Source organism: Talaromyces proteolyticus (genome assembly GCF_021365285.1).
Source record: "Talaromyces proteolyticus strain PMI_201 chromosome Unknown BGW36scaffold_11, whole genome shotgun sequence".
Taxonomy (NCBI): Eukaryota; Fungi; Ascomycota; class Eurotiomycetes; order Eurotiales; family Trichocomaceae; genus Talaromyces; species Talaromyces proteolyticus.
The window spans coordinates 1,496,322-1,523,327 of record NW_025764287.1 but is presented as its reverse complement, the minus strand read 5'-3'; the positions used below and the strand labels follow the sequence as shown (position 1 = coordinate 1,523,327).

General features: G+C 46.7%; 10 protein-coding genes across 10 annotated transcripts; 5 read left to right on the top strand and 5 right to left on the bottom strand.

The window, feature by feature from the left end:
- The first annotated feature begins 953 nt into the window (after positions 1–953).
- BGW36DRAFT_387423 (uncharacterized protein) lies at positions 954–2,219 on the top strand. The gene is made up of 2 exons (XM_046217120.1): positions 954–1,718; positions 1,782–2,219. Exons 1-2 carry the CDS (start codon positions 1,209–1,211, stop codon positions 2,193–2,195), a joined length of 924 nt encoding a protein of 307 aa, XP_046068335.1. The 5' UTR covers positions 954–1,208; the 3' UTR covers positions 2,196–2,219.
- Positions 2,220–3,742: 1,523 nt separating this feature from the next.
- Positions 3,743–5,477, top strand: BGW36DRAFT_44693 (tryptophan synthase beta subunit-like PLP-dependent enzyme). The gene is made up of 3 exons (XM_046221713.1): positions 3,743–3,783; positions 3,833–3,896; positions 3,960–5,477. The coding sequence occupies exon 3, from the start codon at positions 4,094–4,096 to the stop codon at positions 5,312–5,314; it is 1,221 nt and encodes a 406-aa protein (XP_046068334.1). The 5' UTR covers positions 3,743–3,783; positions 3,833–3,896; positions 3,960–4,093; the 3' UTR covers positions 5,315–5,477.
- A 457-nt stretch (positions 5,478–5,934) lies between these two features.
- Positions 5,935–6,654, bottom strand: BGW36DRAFT_363329 (class I glutamine amidotransferase-like protein; the record flags this gene model as incomplete). Its single annotated transcript, XM_046214448.1, has 1 exon — positions 5,935–6,654. One exon carries the CDS (start codon positions 6,652–6,654, stop codon positions 5,935–5,937), a length of 720 nt encoding a protein of 239 aa, XP_046068333.1.
- Positions 6,655–7,331: 677 nt separating this feature from the next.
- BGW36DRAFT_387418 (uncharacterized protein) lies at positions 7,332–7,759 on the top strand. The gene is made up of 2 exons (XM_046217119.1): positions 7,332–7,641; positions 7,713–7,759. The coding sequence occupies exon 1, from the start codon at positions 7,390–7,392 to the stop codon at positions 7,594–7,596; it is 207 nt and encodes a 68-aa protein (XP_046068332.1). The 5' UTR covers positions 7,332–7,389; the 3' UTR covers positions 7,597–7,641; positions 7,713–7,759.
- A 688-nt stretch (positions 7,760–8,447) lies between these two features.
- Positions 8,448–10,876, bottom strand: BGW36DRAFT_387416 (uncharacterized protein). The gene is made up of 6 exons (XM_046217118.1): positions 10,628–10,876; positions 10,503–10,574; positions 9,906–10,445; positions 9,665–9,853; positions 9,325–9,602; positions 8,448–9,268 (listed from the first exon to the last, which is right to left on the bottom strand). The coding sequence occupies exons 1-6, from the start codon at positions 10,738–10,740 to the stop codon at positions 8,574–8,576; spliced, it is 1,887 nt and encodes a 628-aa protein (XP_046068331.1). The 5' UTR covers positions 10,741–10,876; the 3' UTR covers positions 8,448–8,573.
- A 475-nt stretch (positions 10,877–11,351) lies between these two features.
- BGW36DRAFT_348612 (major facilitator superfamily domain-containing protein) lies at positions 11,352–13,434 on the top strand (the record flags this gene model as incomplete). The annotated part of the gene is made up of 3 exons (XM_046213271.1): positions 11,352–12,177; positions 12,228–12,569; positions 12,615–13,434. 3 exons carry the CDS (start codon positions 11,352–11,354, stop codon positions 13,193–13,195), a joined length of 1,749 nt encoding a protein of 582 aa, XP_046068330.1. The 3' UTR covers positions 13,196–13,434.
- Positions 13,435–14,304: 870 nt separating this feature from the next.
- Positions 14,305–16,887, bottom strand: BGW36DRAFT_387414 (phenylalanine ammonia-lyase). The gene is made up of 3 exons (XM_046217117.1): positions 16,466–16,887; positions 16,293–16,402; positions 14,305–16,247 (listed from the first exon to the last, which is right to left on the bottom strand). The coding sequence occupies exons 1-3, from the start codon at positions 16,594–16,596 to the stop codon at positions 14,383–14,385; spliced, it is 2,106 nt and encodes a 701-aa protein (XP_046068329.1). The 5' UTR covers positions 16,597–16,887; the 3' UTR covers positions 14,305–14,382.
- A 3,017-nt stretch (positions 16,888–19,904) lies between these two features.
- On the bottom strand, positions 19,905–21,524 carry BGW36DRAFT_419595 (general substrate transporter; the record flags this gene model as incomplete). Its single annotated transcript, XM_046219465.1, has 1 exon — positions 19,905–21,524. The coding sequence occupies one exon, from the start codon at positions 21,522–21,524 to the stop codon at positions 19,905–19,907; it is 1,620 nt and encodes a 539-aa protein (XP_046068328.1).
- Positions 21,525–22,348: 824 nt separating this feature from the next.
- On the top strand, positions 22,349–23,989 carry BGW36DRAFT_327009 (Six-hairpin glycosidase-like protein). The gene is made up of 2 exons (XM_046212745.1): positions 22,349–22,444; positions 22,494–23,989. The coding sequence occupies exons 1-2, from the start codon at positions 22,361–22,363 to the stop codon at positions 23,817–23,819; spliced, it is 1,410 nt and encodes a 469-aa protein (XP_046068327.1). The 5' UTR covers positions 22,349–22,360; the 3' UTR covers positions 23,820–23,989.
- Positions 23,990–25,141: 1,152 nt separating this feature from the next.
- Positions 25,142–26,698, bottom strand: BGW36DRAFT_387402 (uncharacterized protein). The gene is made up of 5 exons (XM_046217116.1): positions 26,457–26,698; positions 26,293–26,397; positions 25,858–26,237; positions 25,728–25,795; positions 25,142–25,670 (listed from the first exon to the last, which is right to left on the bottom strand). The coding sequence occupies exons 1-5, from the start codon at positions 26,598–26,600 to the stop codon at positions 25,336–25,338; spliced, it is 1,032 nt and encodes a 343-aa protein (XP_046068326.1). The 5' UTR covers positions 26,601–26,698; the 3' UTR covers positions 25,142–25,335.
- Between the last annotated feature and the right edge of the window lie 308 nt (positions 26,699–27,006).

Here is a 27,006-nt window from a genome sequence, read left to right as displayed (position 1 = left end):
ACTAATCTAGGGTTGTCAACTGGTGCTTATACAAATGCGACTTTCGCGGCTCTTAAAAAACTTTCGTATTTTTGCTGGAGACACCACATCCCCGTTAATACGGAACCATCCATTGTTCAGTCCATCAAACTATCTCTTTCAATGCGCAGGGAGACTTTGAAAACCATAGAGCTGTACGGGATTCCCTGGGAACACGAAGCGCATTTTTTCAGTACCACATACCCCGAATTTGGAAGTACTCAAACTGTCATGGGCTCTCAGAGCCTTGTTGGCATGAGGCGAGCACTCTCAGACGGCCCTGTTGACTTTCAAAGCTGCTCATGCTAGCTCAATATTTCTAACCTAGAAACTAAAGTTTTTACGCTAGACTGTGATATGAATAGCCCGGCTGCCTTTCATGCCGACAGTAGTCACGAGACTTATTAGTATGAACAGCTATATCCATAGAGTTGCCATCCAGCTAATAGATATTGAAATTGATATAATTTAGAATTTAGAACTGTGTTTGATCAATGAAGATTAGATTGTGACTATTTCTGTTTTAGAAAATGATATACTTCTGCTGTGACTCACCATAGTGTCGGATTGATTTCAATATCCAACTTATACTGACTGCTTTTGTAAGATCAACAACATCAAGTAGGCGTTGGAGTACATTAATCTCCTTATCCGTAATATCATTTCCACCTGAATACCCGAGCCTTCGACAATTCTCAAGAGGGTTATTATATCGTGCCCCTCATGTGATTTCCTAATTGAATCCAAGGAGAGCCTTTTAGAGTGTATGTTAGGATTTTCTGGAGCAGGGATCTACCTTCGATTATGCCCGGACGCTTGATTTCCCTTGACTAGTGCGAAGGAGAAGCTTCAATTGGGTCGCTTTCCGCTTTCATGTCTTTGTTTACACCCACTAAATATTAGGCAACGTTCCGAGACAGCCTTTGAATCGTAAGCCGGTCACCGCCAGAACCCCTCATCAGTGTAAACAGCTTGACCCCCGTGCTCGCCTCTGGCTACCGCAGAATTCTAGGCTTGGTAACATATCTGCCCTGGGGCATGTACTCTATTTACATGTTTTCCAAGAAGCCAGTGGACCTTTAGAGTAAATTACAACTCCGTTTCCGGACAAGCGAAAATTGTTTGGTTTCTGGGTATATATATCTCTATCTCTCTACCTCCCCTGCCTAGTTCGACCTATCATCGTCGTCATGCCTGTCTTTGACGCGACAACCACCAGTGAGCAGGTCGTCGACGCCTATCGCGCCCAGGTTCAAGGCCGTACCTTTGTCATCACCGGTGGAAGTCAGCCCAGCATTGGGAGCTCATTGGCAACATCGCTCGCTAAAGCATCGCCAGCTCACATTCTGATTGCATCTAGAACCGCGGCCAAGGTCGAGCCTGTCCTCGCCGCCATTCGGGAGATAGACTCGTCAGTCAAGGCCACCTTCGTTCAGGTTGACCTGTCTAATTACGCCTCGGTCCGAAAAGCAGCAGGAGAGATCCTCAATGCGACGGCGTCCAAGATCGATGTGCTCATCAATAGTGCCGGCAATATGGCAATCAAGGAGTACACTCTCGATGCCCAGGGAATCGAGATACAGCTGTCAGCCAACCATCTCGGACATTTCCTGCTGACCAACCTCCTCGTACCGGCGCTTTCGGCTGCTGCGGCGTCCGACAAGAGTAAGCGCGGGGCCCGCGTCGTCAATCTCTCCAGTCTGGGCTATCGCATCAGTCCTTTCCAGTTCGGGGATTACAACTTCTCCGATGGCAAGACGTACAATTTGTGGACCGCGTACGGGCAGGCTAAGACGGCAAATATCTTATTCTCATATGCCCTGACACAGCGCCTGGAGCACCAGGGCATCACCGCTTTCGCCGCACATCCCGGGTCCAATCTCGACACAAATCTCGGCTCGCACCTGGTGTTGGAGGACTACGACGACATCTTTGAGATCACGAAGCGCAATACGGGCCAGGACTTTGTGTTTGACGAGCCGAGGTTCAAGTCTTACGCCCAGATCGGTGCCACGCCACTCGCGGCCGCTCTGAACCCAGATATCGTTACGGCTGGGGCGTCGTACCTGCAAAACTGCCAGATAGTTGAGCCGATAGAGCATGCGAGGGACGCTGAAGCCGTGGAGAAGCTGTGGGATTTGAGCGAGGAGCTGGTGGGTCAGAAGTTCCCATACTAGTCTGAAGGAGGGCCGACCTCGCACCACGACTTATATTGCTACAACGTTACAATTATAATATTGAAGTTAATACCTTTTTATTTAATTAAAAAAAAAAATTTACATAACTTCTTCTTTTTCCATTCTATGTATAATAAAGAAATATGTATTCAACATTTTAAACATTTAGATCAGTTACCTCTAGCTAGACAGATTTGCGCGTTTTGTTTGGCGGGGTCATACAATCAATCGCTTTATAATACATATCCTGAAAGAAAATCGACTGTAGGAGAGAGTGATCGACCTCTATCAACGTTGCTCATTTATTTTCGAGCTTAGCGTAGTGATTCTAGCTTCTAGCCCTATGACGTTACTGAATATAATTTTCAGATGTTAAAAACAGCTGCCTATGTGCCCTCAAATTGAATAGAATAATCGTAAGCTTTACACCTCTCATCTATCGAGCTTTTTCAATAACGATGTATTCTTATTTCAACCATGAAAATAAATTAGTGACTCGGAATCATACGCTCGAAAGCGATTTTCCTGTTTAGTAAGTTGGCAGTGTCATCAAAAAGCACCTCGAAGCAACAAGTACCCAATTATTTGCATGAGCTAAGTTACCGTTATTGGAAAAAAAATCCATTACATTCTCAACGTCTGTTGAAATACTATAAGCACGCCGATGGCCGTCGCCGTCGATATGGTGCGTCTTTTCAGGAGTTCACAGAATGTTCTCTCTCGAGTAGTCAGATACCCAACAAATGAATAACTGACTCGGTTTCTCTTTGTCACAAATTGCCTGTCATTGTCAGCCTTCATTTATTGGTTGTGAGTTATCGATTGCTGTGACAACCTTGTCGTTGTGTACATACTCTTGGAAAACGGAGCCAATATTGACGTACAAGGTGGCGGATATGGCAATGCTCCTTGAGCTGCTTCTGTTGGAGAAAATTTTTGATATTGTCCACATACTTTTAGAGAAGATCTGATGGTAATGCTCTTAGTGGAAAGTATTTAGATGGTACTTTCAGAAGTAAACTAGACCAATGTCTGGTAGTGCTTCTTTTTTTCTCTGGCAATAGCAGGAAGTTAAAGTAACAGTATTAAAAATTCCAGAATGTCTTGAACGCAGAAGAATAGTTTGTAGGTTACTGCATCTTGCGCCTTTCGGTGACATGCACCCTCTGACACTTTTGTAAAGCTGACCTCGAGCGAGGAATGAAATCCTGGGGGACTCGCTCTAATCGCACATTAGATATCGGATAGCGGATCAAAAGTCTGTTCCCCTAGCCGATCGGATACCCCCGCAAACAGAACTGGGGAGTTGACTAGGGCTGACTTTACATGAATCATGCCACCTGTTACAGTGGAATGAATTATGTTTGAGGATACGTAGCATTAAAAATTTGTACTTGTATTGCCCCATAATAATTTGGCACCGGTTTGGAATTATACACTATAACAAGAGATTTTGTCAGTTTTAAGTTTAGTTGAATCTTTAGCGCTTACTGTTGTTACCACCTTTTCAGTGTTATCCCCAAGCATAATTCATCCAACTGTATATCATTGACTTGACCCGTCCGACGATCGACCGGCCGGGAACACCGTAGGCTACCTCCCTCTTGTTCTCTGACTCAAATATTTAATCTCGAAAGAATCAACCAACCTTTTACGGCTTACATCCCCACGTCTTGTACTCCATTTCAGATAGACAGTACTGTACACAATCTCAATTTGGATGTTGGTACGCGGAAGTGTTAAAAGCGCTAAAAGAAAGACCAGGACCACCTATCGCGAGACGACACACCTGGAAGCCTCAGTTTCGTCGTCCGATTGCAGCGGCCTGTACCACACAAATCCTGTTCTAAACAGTACAAGGACAGCCTTTTTCTGACCTTCATCCTCAAGGATTGGTCATGATGCTGGACCCTGAAGGTTCTCATTCCCAAAGCTACCCAGACGCCGATGGATATTTCGGCCAGTTTGGCGGTAATTATTATCCGCCTGAGGTTCGGCCGGCGCTCAAAGAATTAGATAGGACTTATCAGGAGCTGCGTCAGTCGCCAGATTTCCAGCAGGCTCTCGACAAGGCACGGATTGGACTTCAAGGGCGGCCAACCCCAGTCCACTATCTTGAGAATATCTCGAAGCAAGTCGGAGGCGCTCAGATCTTCGTCAAACGGGAAGATTTGAACCACACAGGCGCGCACAAAATCAACCATTGTGTTGGTTTCGCACTTCTTGCAAAGAAAATGGGCAAGACAAAGCTGATTGCTGAGACCGGAGCCGGTCAGCATGGCGTTGCGCTAGCAACTGCAGCTGCCTATTTTGGTCTTGAATGCGAAGTTCATATGGGCGATGTTGATGTTGGAAAGCAGAGTTCAAACGTTGGTCGCATGCAGCTACTCGGTGCACGTGTGGTACCAGCAACCGCTGGCCAATCTGCCCTGAAGGAAGCTAGCGACTCCGCATTTAATGCATATGTCAAACAGCATGCACACGCGCTGTATGCAATTGGATCGGCTATCGGGCCACATCCTTTCCCCCTGATTGTTCGAGATTTCCAAGCTGTAGTTGGTCGAGAAGCCCGCGAGCAATTTCTCTCCGTCACGAATGGCAGCTTACCTGAGCATGTGGTTGCCTGTGTGGCAGGGGGTTCGAATGCGATGGGTTTGTATTCCGGCTTCATTGATGATGCGGAGGTTGCCCTGCATGCAGTAGAACCGCTCGGTAAATCAGATCAACTTGGCCAACACGCAGCGACACTATCATACGGTAGGCCGGGGGTGTTGCATGGTGCCCGGTCAGTTGTGCTACAGGAAGATGACGGTACGCCTGCCAGAGTCTCATCCGTGGCATCTGGACTTGTCTACCCCGGCATCGGGCCAGAGATTGCGCTGCTGCATGAAACTGGCCGGCTTTCCGTCGCAAAAATTTCTGACGAAGAAGTCATCAGTACCTTTTTCCGCATGGCGAAATTCGAGGGAATCATCCCTGCATTAGAAAGTGCGCACGCTTTGGCGTTTGCAATCAAATTGGCATCACAACGCCCTTCGTCCGAACGGATACTGGTTAATCTTTCGGGTCGCGGTGACAAAGATGTCGACTACGTGCTTGAAAACTATGGGACTGGTTAAATAATTGCTAGGGTAAGGATGTCATGAATGGATGACGACTATCGCAACTCGAAGCTTGAAGCTCAAAACTTAATTTCAAAATGGTGTTGTCTAAAATGAATGCCTAAGATTTTGATAAAGAAAGGATAGCATAAAATTAGTTAGTTAGCCAACTAGCGCGAACTATTCTCGGCTGATCTTAACCTTCTCCCTCCCTCTAGCCTTGTTTCTATTTCCCTGCTTTATTAGTTATATTTAGCTACATAACGAGGGATAGTAGCAAGAGAGGATGCTGAAGCAATGCTTAGCAAACACTCTCGCGCATGATACATAACGCTTACTCTCTACTTTAGAACGTTAGAGAGAGCAGAGATGCTAAGAGGAGCGACAAGCGGCAGGCGAACAAAAGGTTGCACTATTGAGGCTCAGAACAGAGTCATCGGTGCATACATACACATGGAGATTGATAAACAGATGATCCGATACATAGTGAGAAGAGACACGGCTAGTGGCGCGAAGATAGATGCTGCATGTCTATTTCATCAGTGAGGACTACGAAACGACAAAACAGATATCCTTCTCAGGCCTCTAGTCTCCTTCTAATGCGGTCTACTGGCGTGGTCAACGTGTAGATTGGTTCATTACTCTTCATAATATCTAAAAACATGAGTAGAAATCTTCTCTCCCTTCGAACTAGACCTCTGCGGAAACACGTTGAACAAACCATCAGCATCTCGCGGTTCATAGTCCAAGGTGGCGGCAGCTTGGATGAGCACATCTAGGCCATAGTTTTCCTTGAGCCAGTGGGCAACCATGTCCGTCCCAGCGATCGCGCCAGATCCTGTCCAGATGTTGCCGTCGATGATCCACTTCTTCTCCCGAGTCCAGTTGACTTTCGGCCAGCGTTTCCTCACCCACTCGTATTCGATATTGTTGACCGTGGCCTTCCTCCCGTCTAGGGCGCCTGTGGACGCGACGAGGCTGGCACCAGTGCAGGTTGTAAAGAGGAGCTTTCCAGCAGCGACGTGTCTTCGAATCAGATCAGCGTGCTTGGGGTTTAAGTCAAAGGCACCCAGGTACGGCCCTCCAACGAGCAAGATATCCAGCTCGGGACACTCATCCACAGTCGTTGTAGGGACAATCGTCATCTGGCTAGTACCCAGGTCGACGGGATCTCTGCTCACGCCAATATGATGGAACACAAATTCTGGTGCTCGGGAAATGAGGTCCTCGTCAATAGGGCCGTATTGCTGAATGGTTTTGAGGGCGCTCTTGTTGGCGGAGCTGAGAAGATCCGTGGGCCCGGCTATGTCGACTACTTGGTAGGCAAAGGCGAGGACGCCAAATTGGATAGGGGCCATTTTGGTGCGGTAATTGACAATGAGGGCGGGATGAGAAGGGGTTGTGGGCTAATGTGGAAGAGCAGCTTGAGGTTATTATGCTAAATCGGCGCTGGTAGACGCTGGTAGACGCTGGCTATAAATGGAGGCGGCGGAGAAGTCTCAAACCGGCTTATTCATTCCTGGATCTTGGTTGAACCATTAAGAAGTTTTTTGGGAATTGTAATAATGCGAGGGTTTCCAAGCCAGAGGTGATAGGATAGCCTTAATGGTGGAGCGGTGGTCATGGTGGAGTAACACACCCTTGCCATCAATATCCGTAAGCCGCCCGGATGTAGCTTCGGGACTTTTGAGGTCGCCAGATCAGCGAATTTGGGGTTTTCAGACTTTGTAAGCACCCTTTGCCGATTTCGTAAGCTACAGTATGCAGATTTCTAGATTTTGATAATCAATAAAGCTGATCGCGACGTTGGTACGGGAGTTGTCTACCCGGAAATAGAAGTGGGCCATTGCATTAGAAGCCAACACTTCCACTTCCGGCAACGTTCGGATATCTAAAGAGCACCTTTATGAGATGTAATGAGCATAACTGTAGTTGTCGCGGTTTATTAATTGTTTATTAATTCAGATCCTGCCACCAGAATGACATCAGCCCTACAGGTTGTTGATAACACAATGACGGCAACAAGTGGACAGAAACAACAAGGGCCGTCTTGAAAGCAGAAGCCTAGCCTGAGCTCATTTCAGAACGCTTAAATGCTTTTATCCTTCTTAACATTTGGCTTTAACCCTGTCTGCACTGCTGCGGAGAAGTTTTCTGTGCCAAATGTTAATGCCGCCTTTCACAGATCGCCCAAGCCATTTGCAATCCACGTTGACCGGGGCATTTTATTGAAGACACTCGGCACGAGTCGCACACACAAGGGCTCCTGTGTTTATGGACGCGATAGGTGGCGGCCCTAGAGCTGAAATCTTCACTGTTTGGGATTTCTGGGTCAATAAGTATAGCTAGAACGCAACTAAAGCATCAATCACCCAAAAGTAAGTGGCATAAAAACAGTTCCCGTTGATCTACTAACAGTTTTATAAGGCTAGAACAGTTCACAGCCATTCTATAACCGGTGATTGATAATGCCAGTTATCCAATGCCCCTCCACTTTGTTCATCATCGTTGACTTCGGGAGGATGCCATTCCTCTGCTATTCATCATCCATGGGTGGCCAAGCTCGTTTCTAGAAGTCAGCAACATCATGGGCAACTTGACAAATTCTCCTAATGCAGCTGTGCCGGCATTTCAGGTTTTTCCTCCGTCAATCCTGGGTTTCGGATTCTCTCCTGCACCTCAGCACCCCGGCTTCGGTCCCGTCGAAACGTCTTACGCTTTCAATGGACTGATGTGCCAGCTCGGCTACTCTAAATATGCCATTCAACCCGAAGAAAATGATGTGCAGGCTCGCAGAGGGGTTAGCAACCCCTGATAAAGTTGCATATATCAATACTTTGGAGATCAATAATCTGGATACCGCCTGATGCATACAACGGAACCGCTCACCCTGGCATTCAGCATGACGGACTGCCGAGGAGATCATTACTTGGTCAATGATTTTACAAGGAGGTGCTCAACGATGGGGGCCTCGCTGCGCCTGACTTTGGGCGAAGTGAGGAGGAAATGTTCTCAAGAGGACTGTGAACGATCACGATGGTTACCTGGTCACTTTGCCACCTATGAGGTACCGTGCTTATGAGGTACCTGGCCTGCTACTCAACGAGATCTGGTCATGGTTTGGGGATGAGGAGATTTCAGGAACAGGAGTGTTTTTACATTGATTGACTAAGCGGTCCAAGCGAGTGCAGTCACAAAATACCTTAAAATTTTAAACCCGACAAGTAACACTCAAAATGGGGTTCTCTCGCGTCGACTTCCAGGGGCAAGCTCGCCTTCAGAGCTGAAGCGGCGTAAATAAACTCTCCACTGTATCCCAAGGTATGTCACTGGCGTTTCCCCATCCCATATTCATCGTTGCCCATACATCGTGAAATAGGGGAAGATCCTTCGGCTCACCGGCATCGGTCCACCCCGATAAATTCGTGAAGTTTGGTTCCCATTGTTCCACGGATGTTCTCAAGCTTCCGTCCATCACAGGACACCCAAAAAACCTGCTCGTTGGGGCGACGGATGGTGGTCCTCCAAGTGAGGCCAGTCGACGTTCGTATTTCGACTTAGCAAGGCCTAGCATGGCGCGACTAGCCGACAGAAGATCGTTTGAAGCTGTGGCGTCGTCTGCACCACGCGACATTTTAGATAGGAATTGATCCAGTTGAATTTCGGAGCGGGCACACGCCGAATCAAATTCAGGATATAGCGAAAGCGGGAATGATAAGCGGAATGATAATGTAAGGACGACAATGAGCCGTGTCCAGTCGTTGATTGTAAATGAAAGGACCGACGAATCATTTAGTTCGCCCACATAGTCTAGAAAAGCTTTTATCTTTTTCGTGGCACTGTAGATCTTGGATAATGGCGGAGGAAAGCAAGTTATTTTGGCAGATAAATTGGTCTTCGCTACGGGGAAGACGAGTAAGCTCCCGCAGGCAAGGAATACGTCGACAAAAATCGCCTGCATTCGTGTCGCTTCTTTTCACTGCATCAGTCTCTCTCCTGCACGTTCACATTCACCTAGCTCGACGTACCGAATCCCACGATAAGGTGGTGGTTCATGCTGTGCTGCAATTCCTGATATTGTTGTTCAAGACCAATCAAAATCAGTCGACTATTTTGCACGGTTAGCACGTCGCTCTCATTGGTAGCCTTGGATGCATCGGAAAAGAGACTAGACAGGCGGACTAGAGCCACGAGCGTGTTATCGCTGTCGACTTGGGCATTGTGTTGGAGGATGTCGATGGCGTTACTGGCCCAAGGGGGAAATTTTGTAGGTAAATCTTTCTCCCCTCTCCATACAACGACATACCTATAGGGGATTCAGAAGTAAGAATCGTTTGCATAATTGAATTTGAGGACATTGCACCTTACGTAGAAACAAGATATAGATAGGCGAGATATGCTCGGATCTTGTCAAGTTCATCGTCTGTCACTTCCCGACCCAACGGATCAGGCATTGTGAGGAAGTCTTCATCCAAATGAAGGTCGTGAATAAGATCAGCGGCGATTCGCAAACAGTGAACCAGCTGTCCGTTTTTGGGCCGCAAGTGAGAAGGATACCTTGTGACGTCAGACGGAGATGCATAGAAACTAGTTCAACCACCAGACATACCATGCGCAGTATATTAATAGGCCCTGAAGCAGCTCGAGACTTTTCTCCCCACCAGAGACATACTTCAGACCTAGAGCTTTTCGAAACTCATCATCATATAATGCGTGTTTCTGCACCATCCTTGATCCAGAAGCTACGGTCAAGATAGACAGCAGAATGAAAGGTTTTGTGGCAGCGAGATACGAGAGAGGAGAGTCGTCGGGAAAGACTACAAACGGTAGGTAGTTAACCATAGACTTGAAGGTATCCAGGAGAGATTCCGCGGATGCCATATCGAATAAAGGTTGACGCCAGATGTCGGAGATTGGATGAGATTGATTTGACGAACTTGAGGGGCTTGGGAGGCTGACTGATTGGCTTGCACTTTGCGAATTATCAACAGGATCTTCCTCCATGAGTGCGGTATCAAGAGCCTGATCATGCATCTCCAGCAGGGTTTCGAAGTTATCATTGAGATCCGCTTTGACTGGCACGGTGTAGTTAATGCTAAAGGTGCGAAGATGGCCGGGTGACTGCGGCGAGGGTCCACTGTCTCCCGTTCTAGATAGGGGAATGACATTAGAAAATATCTAGAGGTCAGCAAGACATGGCTCTTACCCCCGTATGCGTCCCCATCGGTGAGGCCGTGGCCTAGTACGGGAGATGCACTCTCTTTTCAAGGCGAGGCATCTAATAGAGACTATAAGAATAAAAGGACAACCTGAAGTTGTTTAATGCATTACCTTTCACACACCCCTGGTTGCTCACTGGCTTGGCATCTGACTCTGGCCGCCCGACAATGCTCACACGCCGTGGAGTTTCGTTTCGAATTGCGGCTTCGTGTCTCTTGATTCATGTTTACGGATTCTGGCAGATTTAACCGAATTGCCAGAGGGCGCGAATTCCCAAAACCGAACTCGAGCTCTACGCGATCGTAATGTCAATCGTGTGCAAAGGTCAGCGGCAGGCAATCAAGGAAAGGAACGCAGATAGGCTGGTGGTTCGGAGCCTCCGGCAAAGCGGTCAAACGCTGACTGCTCTCGCCCTATGACACGTTGATTGGTCATTTTCTTGCTTATAAAGAGTTCCGCTAATGGATGGGAACCGCAGGTTGCTAGTCGCCAAAAGGGCGCTAGAGTGTTGCTTGTGGGCGACATCCGATCCCCACGCGGATATAGCCTGTGGCTCTTACTTAATCAGGCAGTCTCTTGTCTGAAGAGCCGAACTCGCTCGGCTCTTCCTCCTTTTCTGACACTCATCTCTGCGATGTCTACGGAGATTATTATCAATCATGATACTACGCGACCCTGGTAGTGTTTGCGCCGGCGGATGCCGTATAAGTGTAGAGAGTGTCTTCCATCGATGTCGTCTGCTCTCTTGTTATTGCAGACACTCTCTACGTTTTCGCTTGATATATCGGAGCAACTACCCTCTCAGCAGACTCAATCCAGCAGTCGGTGAGGCAAGATGGCCTTTGGCGAATCGATTCATGACGTCGTCCGAGACGCTCCCTTGGGACAGCTCGTGCGCTTTTTCACCAGCAATCGCCTTTTCAAATACCCAGAAGAACAGCCGGACTTCAAGCTTCCTGGGCCATGGATCCGTATGATGAGCGACGCAGAGATCGACAGGATACCTCGGCCTAAGGCAGCTACATCCTCAACCATCTCTAACTTGAACCGCGAGCAAGAGGTGGTAGAGGCGGAGCACGACGTCAGCAACGCGGCCGAACTGGATCTTGAGAGCAAGGAATTTGCTGAAGACAAATCTACTCGTCTGACGCCAAAAATTACCAAAGACGGTACTATTTTAGTCGATTGGTACTACGAAGAAGATACCGCCAACCCGCACAATTGGTCTAACCTGCGCCGTGCGCTCCTCGCCTTGCTTATATGCTTCTATACATTTGTAGTATACCTGAGTTCAGCAATCTACACATCATCAACCCAAGGTGTGATGGAGAAGTTTGGCGTTAGCAATCTCAAGGCAACTCTAGGTCTCGCTATGTACGTACTAGGCTATGGCGTTGGCCCACTGCTCTTTTCACCTCTCAGTGAGATCCCTCGCATCGGTCGCAGCCCTATCTATATCATCACTATGGGCCTATTTGTTGTCCTCTCTATTCCAACAGCCTTGGTGAATAATTTTGCGGGCCTCATTGTCTTGCGCTTCTTGCAGGGGTTCTTCGGGTCACCTTGCTTAGCATCAGGTGGCGCTTCGATGAGCGATATGTATAGCCTGATAAATTTACCCTTTGCAATGATTGCCTGGGTTGCCGCGATGTCCTGTGGGCGTAAGTCTTCCTCCTGGCCATTGAAAATCCGCTCGCTAAGTCTATGACAGCCTCTCTCGGTCCTCTCATCAGTGGATTCGCCGTGCCAGCGGAAAACTGGCGATGGTCCTTATACGAGTCTATCTGGGTATCGGCACCGGTGCTCATCGCTCTCTTTATGTTTATGCCGGAAACGAGTGGCCCTAATATCCTCTTACGCCGCGCCCAACGCCTACGCAAGCTTACCGGTAGCCAGAAGTTAATGTCCCAGAGCGAGATTGACCAAGGTCACATGACAGTCTCGGGCATTGCCATAGATGCCTTGATCAAGCCGTTAGAAATCACTCTAAAAGACCCAGCCGTTATGTTTGTGCAGGTCTACTCGGCTATCGTCTATGGCATCTACTATTCCTGTAAGTCTCCTGTGACTTGACATAGTCTTTTAGCTGATTGTACAGACTTTGAGGTGTTTCCACTTGTCTATCCCGTTTTCTACCATATGAACCTAGGCCAAGTCGGTCTCGTCTTTATGTGCATCATCATTGGGTGCATTGTCGCCATTATCGCTTATGGCTTATATCTGTACCTTGTGGTTACACCACGGGTGAAGAAGGTCGGCATGGGCCCACAAGAGAACGTTCTCATACCTGGCTTACCTATATCCTTCGGTCCTACCATTGGCCTATTTATGTTTGCCTGGACAGCCCGGGTTTCTATTCACTGGATCGTCCCAACTATTGGCATCTCGATCTACGCTGGCTCGACATTCATCGTGCTGCAGTGTATGTTCCTCTACATCCCACTCAGCTACCCTCAGTATGCTGCCTCTCTATTCGCTGCAAACGACTTCTTCCGTAGTGCCCTGGCCAGCGGCAGCATTCTCTTTGCGCATCCACTATATCAGAATCTTGGGTTTTCCAAAGGCACGAGTCTCCTCGGTGGCTTGAGCGTTATTGGTATCATAGGGATGTGGCTGCTGTTCTTCTACGGTGCCAAGCTCCGAGCTCTCAGCAAGTTTGCAACCTACTCGGAGGATTAAAGCTAAATTTGTGTCGAGTAAGCATCTTAGACATCTCTGAGTTCACTCGGGTCCAGTCAATTATGCTACATTCAAATCAGTCGCCGGACTACTAGTCGTTGTACATCTCTTCTCAGTTATTTCCCCCTTTCTTTCATTGACTCACTCACGTACCCTTGTGTAAAATAAAATTGGCTAAATAGACATAGATACAATATTTTTTCATTTTTCGCTTCGCTGTTGAGTATCATGTAACTGATGTGACTACCTGAGGTGAGGCGAGGTGATGCATCTGGAGTTGCAAAGGTCAGGGTTTGCAGAAGCAGCTCATGAGAGTGTCTAGCTCTTAGGAAAAGCAGAAACGTCAGGGATATACCGCAATCCGATGCTTGGTTGCTGTATCTCGGGCTCCTGTGTGTTTCATGTCTCGTTGAAAAAAAGGATCGCAGCGGATAACCCTAACCGCTCCGTCCCCAATGTCGATAAAGCATCTGAAAGCATCGACCCTCAAATAATGGCCGAAGAAACATCAAGCTACTCTTATGACATGATTTATACCCCCGCTAAGATCATTATAGAGTATCTTTTGAATGAAGTTCTAGAGTCCTAAAGATTATTTATATTACAAAAAAAGGTTAAGATCTAATCTTATTTTATTTGAACACTTTGAATTGACTAATAATGATAAAGAAAGGATAATCTAAAGATAATTAATGCTTTGAAAAGTAATCCTGATCTGTTGATTATGTAAATAATAAGACAGATAAGTACTTTTATATTAAGAATCTCTCTTAGGATGATCATTATTGCAAGATAACTGAATTTTGGGGTGGTCGAACTCCACGGTGCCTGGCTTCTATTTTATCTTCAAATCGTAAGAATTTTATCAGTTCTCAGTCAACAACTAACGTCGTATCTATTAAGATGGTGTACGTCTACAGCATCAAATTTTATCAGGCATTAAAAGCAAATTCTTGCAATCTTCTTCTAGTACCCAGAATCAAGCTTGTTACCGAAGATGGGAATTTGGATTGAATTATGTTTTTTTATATAGCCTGTGGTTTGATGGTATGTGTACCATGCCGAAACTTAATTTTACGTGGAAATGTTTTTAACATAGGAAAAGAACTGCTTCTTAGTATTGTTCATTTCTACCACCCCCGGTTCTATTTCTTTACCCACTTCTATCTTTATTACTTGAATAAAAGTTAAAGCATCGCAGCGACTCTATCCTCTCCCCCATTCAAAGCATCACTCACACAACCGACCACCTGCTCCATCAACCTCTCCTCCATCAATGCGGCATGAATAATACTTATTTGTCCGCCCGTCGTCTTCAACTTTTTTCTTTCCTCCTCATCGGTAGAGTTGGTTGGGTGATCCACTAGTCCGCGATGGAATGGGACGCCAAGCTCCTTACGTACGAAATTGTACATGCGTTTTGAGGTAAGCCCTAGGAACGGCGTAGCGTCCGGGGCAAGCATATAGGCCGCGCGGTTGTTGATGAAAAGAGACTGGAGAAGCTTGGCAGCACGGGTGGTGAAGGTCGTTATGAGCAAGAGGGCTGAAGGAGTTGGGGGTAGTTGCGAGATCAAAGGTGTGTGAGTGGACTGAGCAACGTCAACGAAACGGGTAGAGGAGTCTTTAATGGCAGTAGAAGCAATGGCTTGTTCGATCGCCGTCCATGTTGTGTACACAAGGGTCTTCACCATGTCCGTCTGTAATTCAGCGAATACATTGCGAACTAGATATTCGATAGCTGGCTTCGCCTGCTGAAGAAATCTCGCATTCATGACTCGAAGATCTAGAGCTTGGCAAAGAGAGTAGAGGTAAGCCGAGCTCATCAACGATAGCACATCTAGAGCCATATGTGTATATCGAGCCGAGATCAAGGCTAAAGAATTCAATGCCTGATTTGCCATCTCCGCGTTTTGTACATGGCTACTGACTGGATTGGCTAGGAAAGCAAGCTCTGACATATAAGCCGCCATATTTATATCAACACCCTTGAACGTAAAACTCAGACTCGGCTCATCAGCAGCTAGGTTTGGAGGAAGTCCATTGTTCATATGTACGTTGAGCAATTCCGAGCTTTGTGCAAAGATCAATTTGCCGATCATCTGAAGAGCAAGGCGTGTCTTCTCGGTAGAAGAGGTTATGGATACAGCCTGAAAGTTTCCACCGTGATGTGTTTTCTCGGCTGACGCATCGAGGAGAGGGTTGTCAGTTGTGGAGTTGAGCTCAATCTCAAGTTGCTTACGGGCTAAAATAAGATCTTCGACGTATGGGCCAAGCCATTGGGGAGCAGTACGGAGAGAATAGCGATCCTGCCGTAGGCCACCATCATGAACTGTCCCCGCTCGACCTCTTGCTAGGAGAGAGCCTCTCAGAAAGGTTGAAATGTTCGTTGCTACCTCTATCTGACCAGGGTGAGGACGCACTTCGGCGATGAAGGGATCAAAACTTTCGAGACGACCTTGAAGGGCTTCAACGCCCATTGATGTAAGTACTTGAGCCAATAAGATCAGGTTGTCTGCTTGATGCTGAGCAAGACACGCTACAGCTGCAGAAACCGCCGTTCCATTGAGAATCCCCAGTATCTCCTTAGGTCCGAATTGAATTGGGTTAATGTTGAGTCGACGAAGTGCGACGTCAGATGATACAATCTCTCTGCCCGTACTTGGTCCTATCCAGACGTACACATCTGGATTCCCTTCCAAAGTTCCTGCAAGATAGGAAAGTGGACATAGATCACCTGACGCCGATATACTTCCACGAAGAGGAATCAGGGGAATAACGTCATTTTCTAGAAGTATCAGAAGGGTCTTGATTACATCGAGGCGAACCGCGCTATGTCCTCTGAGGAGTGAGTTACAGCGCACAAGCATTGCACCTCGAACCCAATCCTCGGGCATTGAAAGGGCTGCATGAATATGGCCATTGGTAGAGGCAATTCGACTTTGGGAAGGAGTGGGAAGAACAGCACTTGTCTGCATCTGTAGGAGAGCTACTTGCAGTGTATTTATGGCGGTTGTGTTGGTATCGGCGCTACCTCCAAAGCCAGTGGTCACCCCTGAATATATCAGCCTCATGACGTCAGTTTACAGGAATGCCATACCATACACAGAGCGGCCTTTTCCAAGTTCCTTTTTGAGAAACTGAATGCTCTGCTCAATTTTGTCGGCTGCATCTTTGGGCAGCCTATCAATAGAAGCCGATTTTCTGAAACTAGATAGGTACTGCAGTTAGTACTTTACAGTTTTTAGTAGCTTCACCGGTCGTCTGGCATACCGGGCAGTTGCTATAAGCTTGGGAATATCCAAAGATGATCCGTCAAGATCGATCTGGTCATTTGTATAAAATGTAGCCAAGAGCTTGTTTCGCTGAGAGGAGACTCGTAGTGCATGGTGACAAGAGTCCATCTTCTCGGAGTCAGGTTTCAAAACAGAAGAGACCGAGGGGGAAGGGTTGACAATGTCTCGAGAGGTTTTGATTATGTTTGAGGAGTACAAGAATGTGTTAGCGATTGAGCTTTCGGAAGCTTCTGTGAATGAATGCTATGCGGGTGTACAGCCTTTAAGTATTGTTAGTGCAGAATGTAGGATGGCAGCTACAAGAATAGGCAAAGGGTAAGTTATCTAATCCCAGGATGTTTTAGAGAACAACTATCCCAAAATAAAAATTTGATAGGATTAGACCGAGGTAAATTAGACTAGGACAAGCTAAAATATTATTCGGAGGAACGTCTCATTCCTAACGAGGTTTGTATCTCTCTTCCACCCCTCGGTTAGCCGACAAACCCATGTCAGGAATGTCTAAAAGTGGGACACACCAAAGTCAGGAAAGGTTTAGTGTGTTTTTATCTTTAGTTTCTATTGTATTTTATTAAATAAACAATGGACTTGAAGGAACATTTTATATATTGTTTTGTCACAGTTTTAAATACACCTGGGTTGGTCACTTCCAGGTTCCTAATTTTATGCCCAATACCGTAATCTGTAGAGATACATGACACCATAGTGTAATTAAAACAGCTACTTGGACACTACTCTCTTAATGTTAGAGGCCGATAAGATTGGGCCAATGGGGCCTCCTTAGTGGGTTATGAGCAGAAGGAAGTCTCCGACCTACGGGGAAGCTCCCCAGTGTTGAGTGAGACATTGGAAGCAGTAAGGAGAAAGCGCTCCACCATATTTGATTGAGAAGTCAAATATCAAGACTGCTCATCTGGAGTCCTCTGCTCAGCCACTTAGAAAGGACCTTCAGACGGATCAGCAATAACTTTGTGCGCTTATCTCTAAATCCACACCCAAGACGTCCCATCATCCAGGCCCCTACAACTCGCATTGATCAGTACCTCTGTCTAGAAGCTGGTCTGGTTTCTATGACGCAGGCAAGATTGCCGAAAACTCCACTGCATGGAGAAAGTGAAACCGGCTAAAAGTTCAATCAATACAGAAAGCAGTTTCCCTTTACCGAACCTAAGGCAGTATTACGAGAATTAATGTGCAAATCAGAAGATGTATTGCTATCTTAGCAACTCATCTGCCGATGCCCATGCTGCTCGGTGGCTGAGCAGCTACGCCGGATAATCCGGGCCGTGGAGAGGCAGCCAGCTATTGGATTTCTCTCAGCTAGACCAAAAATCGACACAGCAATTTTCCTAGCCTAATATTGAGATAAACCCCAGCCCTTACAACCTAACACCAGCCTATGCTAGGATGGCAAATGTTGAATAGTGGGATTGCCGTTCACGTCCTAGTGTTTACCGTATCCTTGGTCTATAGTTATTAGTGCGAGATCCGAGTTCGCCCCATAGCTTCTTCGTATATGTACGTACCCACATAGGTGGAGAAACCGGGATATTCTTCGGCGCAGAAGAGTATTCTACCAAATAGCTCTCCCACGCGCTAAAGCTCTCGCTCCTACTACTAGTATTACTACTGCCCCTGCTAAAGTTACCGCTATTAGTCGTGCCTCTCCATAAGGGTCTTCGTCATGGACATTTGCCTGAGATGAGATGTCTACAACGAACCCCTGACTCTGTGACCAATATCATCCCAAAGAAGATAGGAGATGAAGCGTGGGGGAGTATTGGCGGGTTGTTTCTCAGGACCCTAATACCCATCACGGGTGCTTTTGTTCTGAATGCATTTCGGATGCTGAATCAGGGACCCTCTTGCCTTGCCCCTCCTTAGTTTCTCTCTTCTCTTGCCAATTTATCCCCCGCTTCGAGGTTTCCACGACAAATTCATTTTTACAACATACGACCTCCGCGTTATGAGCCATTTGCACGAAGCAACGAGATAAGAAGATAAACCCACTCGGAAGCATCTCGTGCAGGGATAGCCCTGTGACTCATCTCTATAAGCCGAGAATGGTATTCTATTTTATGTGGAGTAGCACATTCAGCCGTCTCGAAAGCGGCGTCGCATTTGCTGTCATTAAGCCGGGCCATTCTTCATAGAATATGTGGCTCGGCTTTGACCATCGAGATTGGGTCAGATCTACGATCTGTCGGCCCGACCCGGTGGGTCGTCCTGAACCCGAGCAGCAAAGTTAAGGGATCCTGATCGGCCCCCATGTTGATCGCGATGTCATTATATACTGACTATTTTACCACTAAGTTTGATAATCTTTACATAGTGAATGTCTTGATTATCTTACACTTCAACTCCAATTGGTTCGGGGGGTAGACTAGGGGTTTAGTGGGGTTGATGGGGTTAGTTTACGACTAAGTTTTTTTTTGGATTGATCTGTTAGGGTCAATTAGGCCTTTGTTTAGACTGTATGAAAGAGTCCAAAATTGAATCCAACTTTCAAAATTAGGTTTAAAATACAAAGTGCTATGCTAACACGGCAACAAACGTCTTAGGGGCCAATTACGTGTTTCCGAAAGTATTCCCGGGTACCCCTAAGATGTTAATAGCCCGCCGAGGTAATGCGGACGATGTTGGAATGTTCATCTAAGGGATACTCCACTAAGTGGGGAGTGTCTCTCCTTGAATGTTCTAGCCAGCACGCTATACGCAGCAGGGTGGGTGGTGTTCCACTTATTTCGATTGTGAGATCACTTTCCTCAATGTTCAATAGCGATCGGATCGCGATCTTTCGGGCCTTTGAAAAAGAGGACGCCACATACGAAATCCACAAAGAACGATGATGTGGATCTGTCGCTGCATGATGGTAGATTTGATTGTTATGGACGTGGTAAGACACCTGTCGAGTAAACCGCTTTTGAACGCAGACATTATACTTAGGTAATAGAAAGGCACGGCAGTTGAGTTTTGGCATAGCTATAAAACGACTCTCTAGCTCTCGTCTAATTGAGCAAAGACAAAAGGCCATTTCGACGCACCGATCGTGCAATAGTGTCTTACAATTTTGGATCTGTCGTTGTTTACAAGTATTACTTGGTATAGCAAAGCGTATACGGAGAGAAACTTGTTGCGGTCTTGATGTCGCTTCTGTCGACAGCTATAAACGAAGCAGTTTCGACGTATAGTTGTCAGCAAAAGCAATCTATTTCCAAATACTGCGTATCTAGCTCAATATATCTATGAATTGCCTGCTGCTAGAGAGAGCAACCACTAAGGACTGGGATGCCGAGTGATTTAAAGTAGTACCTAGCTCATCAATTGGTATATATGTAGCATTCCATGGGCTATAAATTATTTCCCCTAATACTACCGGGTAGTACCATCGATATAGAACTATGAAGTTTATGACATTAAACCCTCTCAACCTGCGCTACAGATCCTTTCGCAGGGAAATCCAATGCCTCATCACCAAATGCCAGCACCTTATCTGCATTCATGTCTAGACCAGTCTCCTTCATCGCATTGACACCAGACAATGCATCTGGTCCATCAAAAATCTCTGCTACCTCTTCCAATCCTTTACCTTTTGTCTCGGGGAAGAAGAAGTAAATGAGAGTGAAATGGACTCCGATCGCGACACACCAGACGATATAATATCGCCAAGAAATGGCATCCATCGCGACTGGATTGGCGAAACTGTTGTAGACCCCGGCGAGATTTCCCGTTAGTTGATATAACATGGAGGCCTTGGCGCGGAGCGAATATGGCACAACTTCCATGATGTAAGTAGGTGCGACCGGCGAACACATGTGGTAGCAGGCACCGAAAACGAAAATCATAAGAAGCACCGCTGCTGCGAATCCGGAGTTCTTGAAGCCTTTTTCTTCGTTAATCGCAGAGCAGATGGTCCAGATAATGTAGGAAATTCCCATGCCTCCCATACCGCAGAGGAACAGGCGTCGGCGACCCGCTCTGTCGACAAGGGTTGCAAAGAAGGCAGCCGAGACAAAACTCCAAATAGAGAGGCAGGCGTTGATGATAAGCTGTGTTTTGGAGTCTGTCACATTGATACTATTCAGTACTTTTGACAAGTAGTACGAGGTAAGCGCATTGCCTGACCACTGCAGCATAGCAGGGATATATAGCGCCAGAAAAAGTCGATGCTGGTTTCCTTTGGTGGAAAGCCATTCTGACCAGCGAGACAGCTTTTGAATTTTCTCCATCTCGAGCGTGGCTGTAATTTCCGCCATTTCGAATCGCACAAGTCGCGAGCTGGGGTCACCATCGCCGTGGTATTTGGTTAGTATATCGAGGGCTTCTTGCTTGCGGCCGTTGTAAATGAGCCAACGAGGTGACTCTGGTGCGAGGAGACTCAACACGGCTTGGATGAGAGAAAAGGAGCATTGTAAAACGCTGGGGATGCGCCAGCTCCACGACGAGTTGGTCATCTTGAACGTTCCGTACGTGATCCACGCCGCGATGAGCGAACCAAGAGACCAGGTGACGAGATAGAACGAAACGATCTTTCCACGATGCGAAGGATATGCGACCTCGGAGAGCAGAGGCGGCGCAGCGACAGAGACAATGCCCAGGCCGAAACCCACAAAAAAGCGAGAAACTACGAACATTCCATAATTAACTGCTGCAGTTTGTAGGATCGAGCCCAGGATAATAATCAGTGATCCGCCGCAGATTGGATATCGCCGACCAAACTTCTCGCAGAGTTGGGATGAGACCACCACCGAAATAAGAATGCCTCCCGTCGGGCCAAAAGTCATTGCTCCTAGACGAGTGCCGGTGGGTTGGCCAAAGTATTTCTTCCATTGAGGGAGTGACTGCATTCCGTTCAGCATGCTGCTGTCGTATCCAGATGCGATTTGGGTCAACAGAGCGCAGAGCAGAAGCGTGTTGAGTTTTATCAGTGTCCAGTCCTTGTACAGGGGCTTTCGATTTTTAGGAATAACATCCTTGAGTGCGAGGCCTTCGAAGGTGTGGGAGTTGTGATTATCGGAGTGCGTGAGTTCTGCCATTGCGATGTCCGTGTCGCATGGCCTTGGGAAGTATCTGGACAATAGCCGTTTCCTTTATACTTGTTGTTACTAGAGATGTCTAATAGACTAGCATCGGAACCGGCATCCCCGACCGAAGGTTAGATCTGGGGACTGGAGTCTGGGGTACGTTGCCGAGAGCTATTAGCACAGACACATGATAGGCTGAAATTGATTTGAGTATAACCAAGCGAAGACTCGGGATATCTCGCCCGGAGCATTGATCAATACCTAATGAGCCGACCGGAGAGCAATAGTCAGTAGGTGCAAAGTGTTGCATGTCTGAGTTCGTTTATTCCATTGATTTCAATTTTCAGCTTCGTGTTAGTTATTGCCGAACAAACCTTCTTTTGCTGTTCAGACACGCCACACTCGCAGTTCTCCCCTTTATCGGCATTGCGGGCGAATGTGCTCGGAGGGATATCGCCCGATGCTGTCCTGCACAAACAATAGTCTTTTCTTTACAATTACGGCGTTTTTATTGGAAATACAATCTAAGAGCCTATGGAAATATAATAGCTGCATTTGACGGGTTGCAATAATTGCTGGCTAAGAACATTCAAAAGTTATTTCCAAACCTGTCTTTATTGGATCCAATAATTGAGATAGTACGATATAGAAATCCGATGGCAGAAATAGCTATGCAACCTGCATCATTTCTTCAGGAAGGCATGCCGGAGCACTCTGAACACTCGCTATCAACACCCTCTTCAAAAGACTGGCGAGACGACAGTACTACGCGCAGTGAAACAACAACATCGGACTGCCAATCAGTGGAAACTTTTTCCTCATCCATTATTCTCGATGAATCTCGCCATATGCCAAGAAAACTGCTGGACATGTATTCCGAGAATACACTCGCAAAAATGCTACGAGTTGCAAAAGAAGGGCTAGAGAACAATGTGTGTACATAACTCCTTTGTTTGAGAATGTTGCAGCTGACAAGCTTAGAACCCACCCATTGCATACCCCGAATTTGTACCCCAAAGGGGCGAGAACACTGGAAAGTATTTTCTTCGAGAAAAAGATTTCTGGACCTGTGGTTTCTTTCCCGGTATAATTTATTCGCTACTTGAACGATCAATCAAATACCCTCATGTTTTCCCATTTCTCGGTCACGAGAAAACTACTCGACCACTCGACAGTTCTTCGTTACGCAGAGAATTGGAAGCGCTCTGCAACGCATGGATTGGCCCAATTCATGAAATGGCTTTCAGAAAGGATACTCATGATCTCGGGTTTATTCTGCAGCCATCTCTTCGGAAGGACTGGGAGTTAAGAAGCAACGAAGCAAGCCTGCGGTCTCTTCTCACCGGAGCCCGAAGCCTTGCCAGTCGTTACGGGTCAGGCGTAAGGGCAATTCGCAGCTGGGATGCTCTAAATCAAAAGGACATTACGATAAATAGCATGACAGATGATTTCCTGGTTATAATCGACAGCATGTGTAATCTGGATTTGTTGTTCTATGCCTCAAAACATTTGTGCGATCCGAGCTTAGCAGAGATTGCGGTCACACACGCACGCACCTTGATGAAATCTCATCTTCGGACGGAACACGTTGCCGAGAAAGATTCTCGGTCAAGGAATATGCGACTTTATTCAAACTACCATGTCGTCAACTTTGATCCCCAAACAGGCGTAATCAAAGAACGTCGCACCGCGCAGGGCTACAGTCCTGACTCAACATGGGCACGCGGTCAGGCATGGGGTATACTGGGTTATGCTCAAACATACCACTGGACCAAGGATAAGGAATTTCTCTCCGTTGCATGTGGTCTCGCCGAGTATTTCCTATGGCGATTGGAAACCGCCCCGCAGTGCGTAGAAGTATATCGTCAAGGCAAAAGTATAGGGCGTTACGTTCCCTTGTGGGATTTTGATGCGCCCATTGAAGACGAGGGTAGGCCATTACGAGACTCATCGGCGGGAGTCATTGCAGCGAACGGCATGCTGCTGCTTTCGCAGTCTATGGTTGCACTGGGCGACACACTGTTAGCGGAGAGATATCGTACAGCAGCAATGAAGATTGTCGCTGATATATTGGACTACTGTCAATCCAGAGAGGAAGCTACAATTTTGGTCCCCGAGGCCAGTGGGGAGAACGCAATTCAGGTCAAAGATGTTGAATCAGGACAAAGGTTTGACTCTATTTTGAAGAATGCGACGGCAAATCATAATTCTCAGGACCATGATCGATATAGTGACCACGGCCTGGTATATGCAGACTACTTTCTACTAGAATTTGGAAATCATTTATTAAGAATGGGCTTTGTATAGAACTTTGTTTGGCCTCGGAGAGTGTGTTTAAATGTCACGGTTAGACTGGAGAGAGTTCGATAACTATGCGCCAATATGCCGCATATGATATACGAGTGTTCCAACTCCATCTGATGGAGATCCCTTGACACGGGCTGGGCTTCTTGGAAAGGATGGAAAATGGCGAGAAGAATACATCACACTCACCGTTGTTATGACCGCCATTGTGACCAAGAGCAAATTAAATATCGGTTTACAAGTTCTATTCATTCGAAGTAAAAATTGATGTAAATTCATGTAGATTTCATAACAAATCTCTCAATCGCCATTCTCTTCACATAAAAGCCCATTTTACTGTCTCAGACGTGCTACCTATACGACCACAGGTTTCTTTACCCAGGAATCCATAATTTCCAGTCTCTACATCTGGAAAGCGGTCGGGTTGCTTAAATCAGTTTCCCAACTGAGAGGAAGCGAACACCACAAAATCATTATTAATCTGATCATTGTCAATATCATTGTTATCTTGCTCGATGTTTCCCTCATCAGTATTGAATACGCAAACCCTTTTAATATTCAGACGTCCTACAAGACTCTCGCCTACGGCATCAAACTCAGATTAGAATTCAACATTCTCAATAAACTTACTGAACTAGTTGACAGTGGAAATTGTGTGCCTCGAGATTGCGGGTTGCTGATAACAGCCGAAGGTAACCATTGCAAATCTAGAGGGAATGATCCCGATGACAGCTTCAATCTCCCTTATTCTTGCATTGCCAATCAACCTCAATCTCGACCCCATGAGGTATTAGGAATAGGGAGCCCACAATGTCGAATGGCGACCTTAATCAACTTAAATTGGAGATTATGCTCCTTGTGTCGGTTAAGGCTGGTTTCAGCATCCACAACAGGACCTCAAAAACCTTTCACTGCCGCTACTGCTCACACCTCATCGCATCCACACGCACCCTGCTCTCCGCCTCCACGCCGCTCATACGACGACCCGCGGCGGCGCGGAATAAGGGTCCGGATATTCAGGACGGAAGAGTAGCCGTGTTGTTCCTCCTACTACCTCAGAGATTGGTCCCTGTGTACTCATATCACGTAAGGAATCTTCTCCGCCTTTCTACAAAACCAACGAAGACAGGATTCATGCTTTCCTGCTCCTAGTCGAAAAACATCTCATAATTTTATCGAAAAAAAATTCCAATTCATATAAACAGTTGAACGGAAATCAAGGTCCTCCCAACTTCAAAAAAGAAGCAATTGTTGATGATAATGGAGCAAGCCGGGATAGGAGGGCATGTGGGGCAGGTCAACGGTATTCCATCTCTAAGGCCGCACCGAGAACATCATGCACGTCTTTAGCGGATAAGAAAGGGTAGATTTAAATTTTGAAATGTCGTTAGACTTCATAAAGAATGTGGACCGACGCAAGTCACACCTGCTTGTAATGACCCCACGCGTTAAGTTTTGTCCTCTGAAGTTTATTCTGAGCTGGCCCACCTTTGTTCTTTGCTTCAATAACGGACTCTGGTTAGGTCGTAAGAACTGTGTGATGAGTAACTCCGAGTTCAACATCACTTCCTCCGCTGCTACTCAAGTTTGCTAGGCTATCCCCGTCATCTATAAAGAAGGTCATCTTAACTGGCTCGGCGTTCGTCCTCAAATAGTCTTGGCTAGCACTTCGGTGCGCTTGATCATGTTTTCGATTGCTCGACTGGTGATGAACCACTGGCTCTTGTCTGCCCGAACCGCGACGAGTGCTGGCGATAACGGCAGTCAAAAGCGGTCGCAATGTCGCAACACATGCGGCGACAATACCAACTCCCACTTCCACAGTCGACAAAATTGCGAAGTTCGTAGTTTTCCCTGGAATTCGAGTTAGTGTCTGTCAACTGCCAATTATATCACATGTGCAAAGAATACACAAAAAGTCAGTATCATCGGCCAATGTGGCGACATCTGGGATGCGAACCACAGTCACAGTGCTTCCACTGGTTGTTATTAGTTATCTGGTCGTCACCTCTTCGTTTCTGGGATTTTATTTTCAACCTACATGGCGGCGAAACTTAGAATACATAAAGCGGCGACCTTTGTTCTCCGTGACATGTTGAGTTCCCGTACCATGAAGATCGGAAGGAGACCAAATGTCCAATCTGCGACGGCATTCATGGTTGAAGCAGTATACATGGTGCCGAGAATCACACTGGGTTTATAGCAACCCTGTTTGGGTATAGTCCACCAGGCAGAGATTGGCCGGCATTGGAAAATAGTCAAAAAGAGATAGACCATCCCGAAAACGATGGTTCCCAGCATGGATAACCGGAGAATCCAGATATGGATTACGCGGACGGTAATACGTAGCAGGAAAAGCCCGACCGATACTTTTATCAAACATGCGCTGATGACGTAGAAGATCTCACAAAGCCACCAGAACTATGTAGAAATTTAGCTGAGAGATAGGCGCATGAGGCTGAATGTGAGGTGTTACATGAAGAGCTTTTTCGGCATGCTCAATAGACAGGTCAGACAGATGGCGGCCGGTCCCGTATATCGCTCCACCAAGCTGGCAGGCGAGATATGAAGAGAAGAAAAGCTAGATGAAACCATGTATCCTTCATACTTCTCAGCCATTTGGATCGAAAGACGTCTTACTTGCGTGCCAACCATGAACCAGTCATCGATACCGAATATCTTCCGCATAAAAGCTCGTACATATACTCGCAATGAGAGCGCCAGCCATGTGAGAATCCAAAACACAATATTAACGGCGAGAACCTGTGGACCTCGATTATCCATTGGGTTACATATCACGAAAATATGCCGTGGGAAAAAAAGGCGGCTGGATCGTAGAGCAGAATGAAAAGAATAAAAGAGTTTCCTTCTACCGTAATAGTCTTGCCTCGATCATTTCCGGCCATTTAAATGCTCCATCGATGCCGATACAACCTGCGACACGTGATAAGGGGCAGTTTCTGGGCTCTCCCCACACTAGGCTAAAATTCCATTTTACGACATATGGTTGGCCAAATAGTTGGAGGCCCGTGTACGTACGGGGTTGATCTGAATCATTGGAGGTAAAATAAACCCTGTAAAGGGGATATGTGCCTAATTCTGCTAGTTCAAGGGTTAGCCATTTTAGCATGAGAGCCAGGTCCGACTTGTCCCCGCCAAGCGGAATTTACCGCTTGAAGCGGTGGGTTAA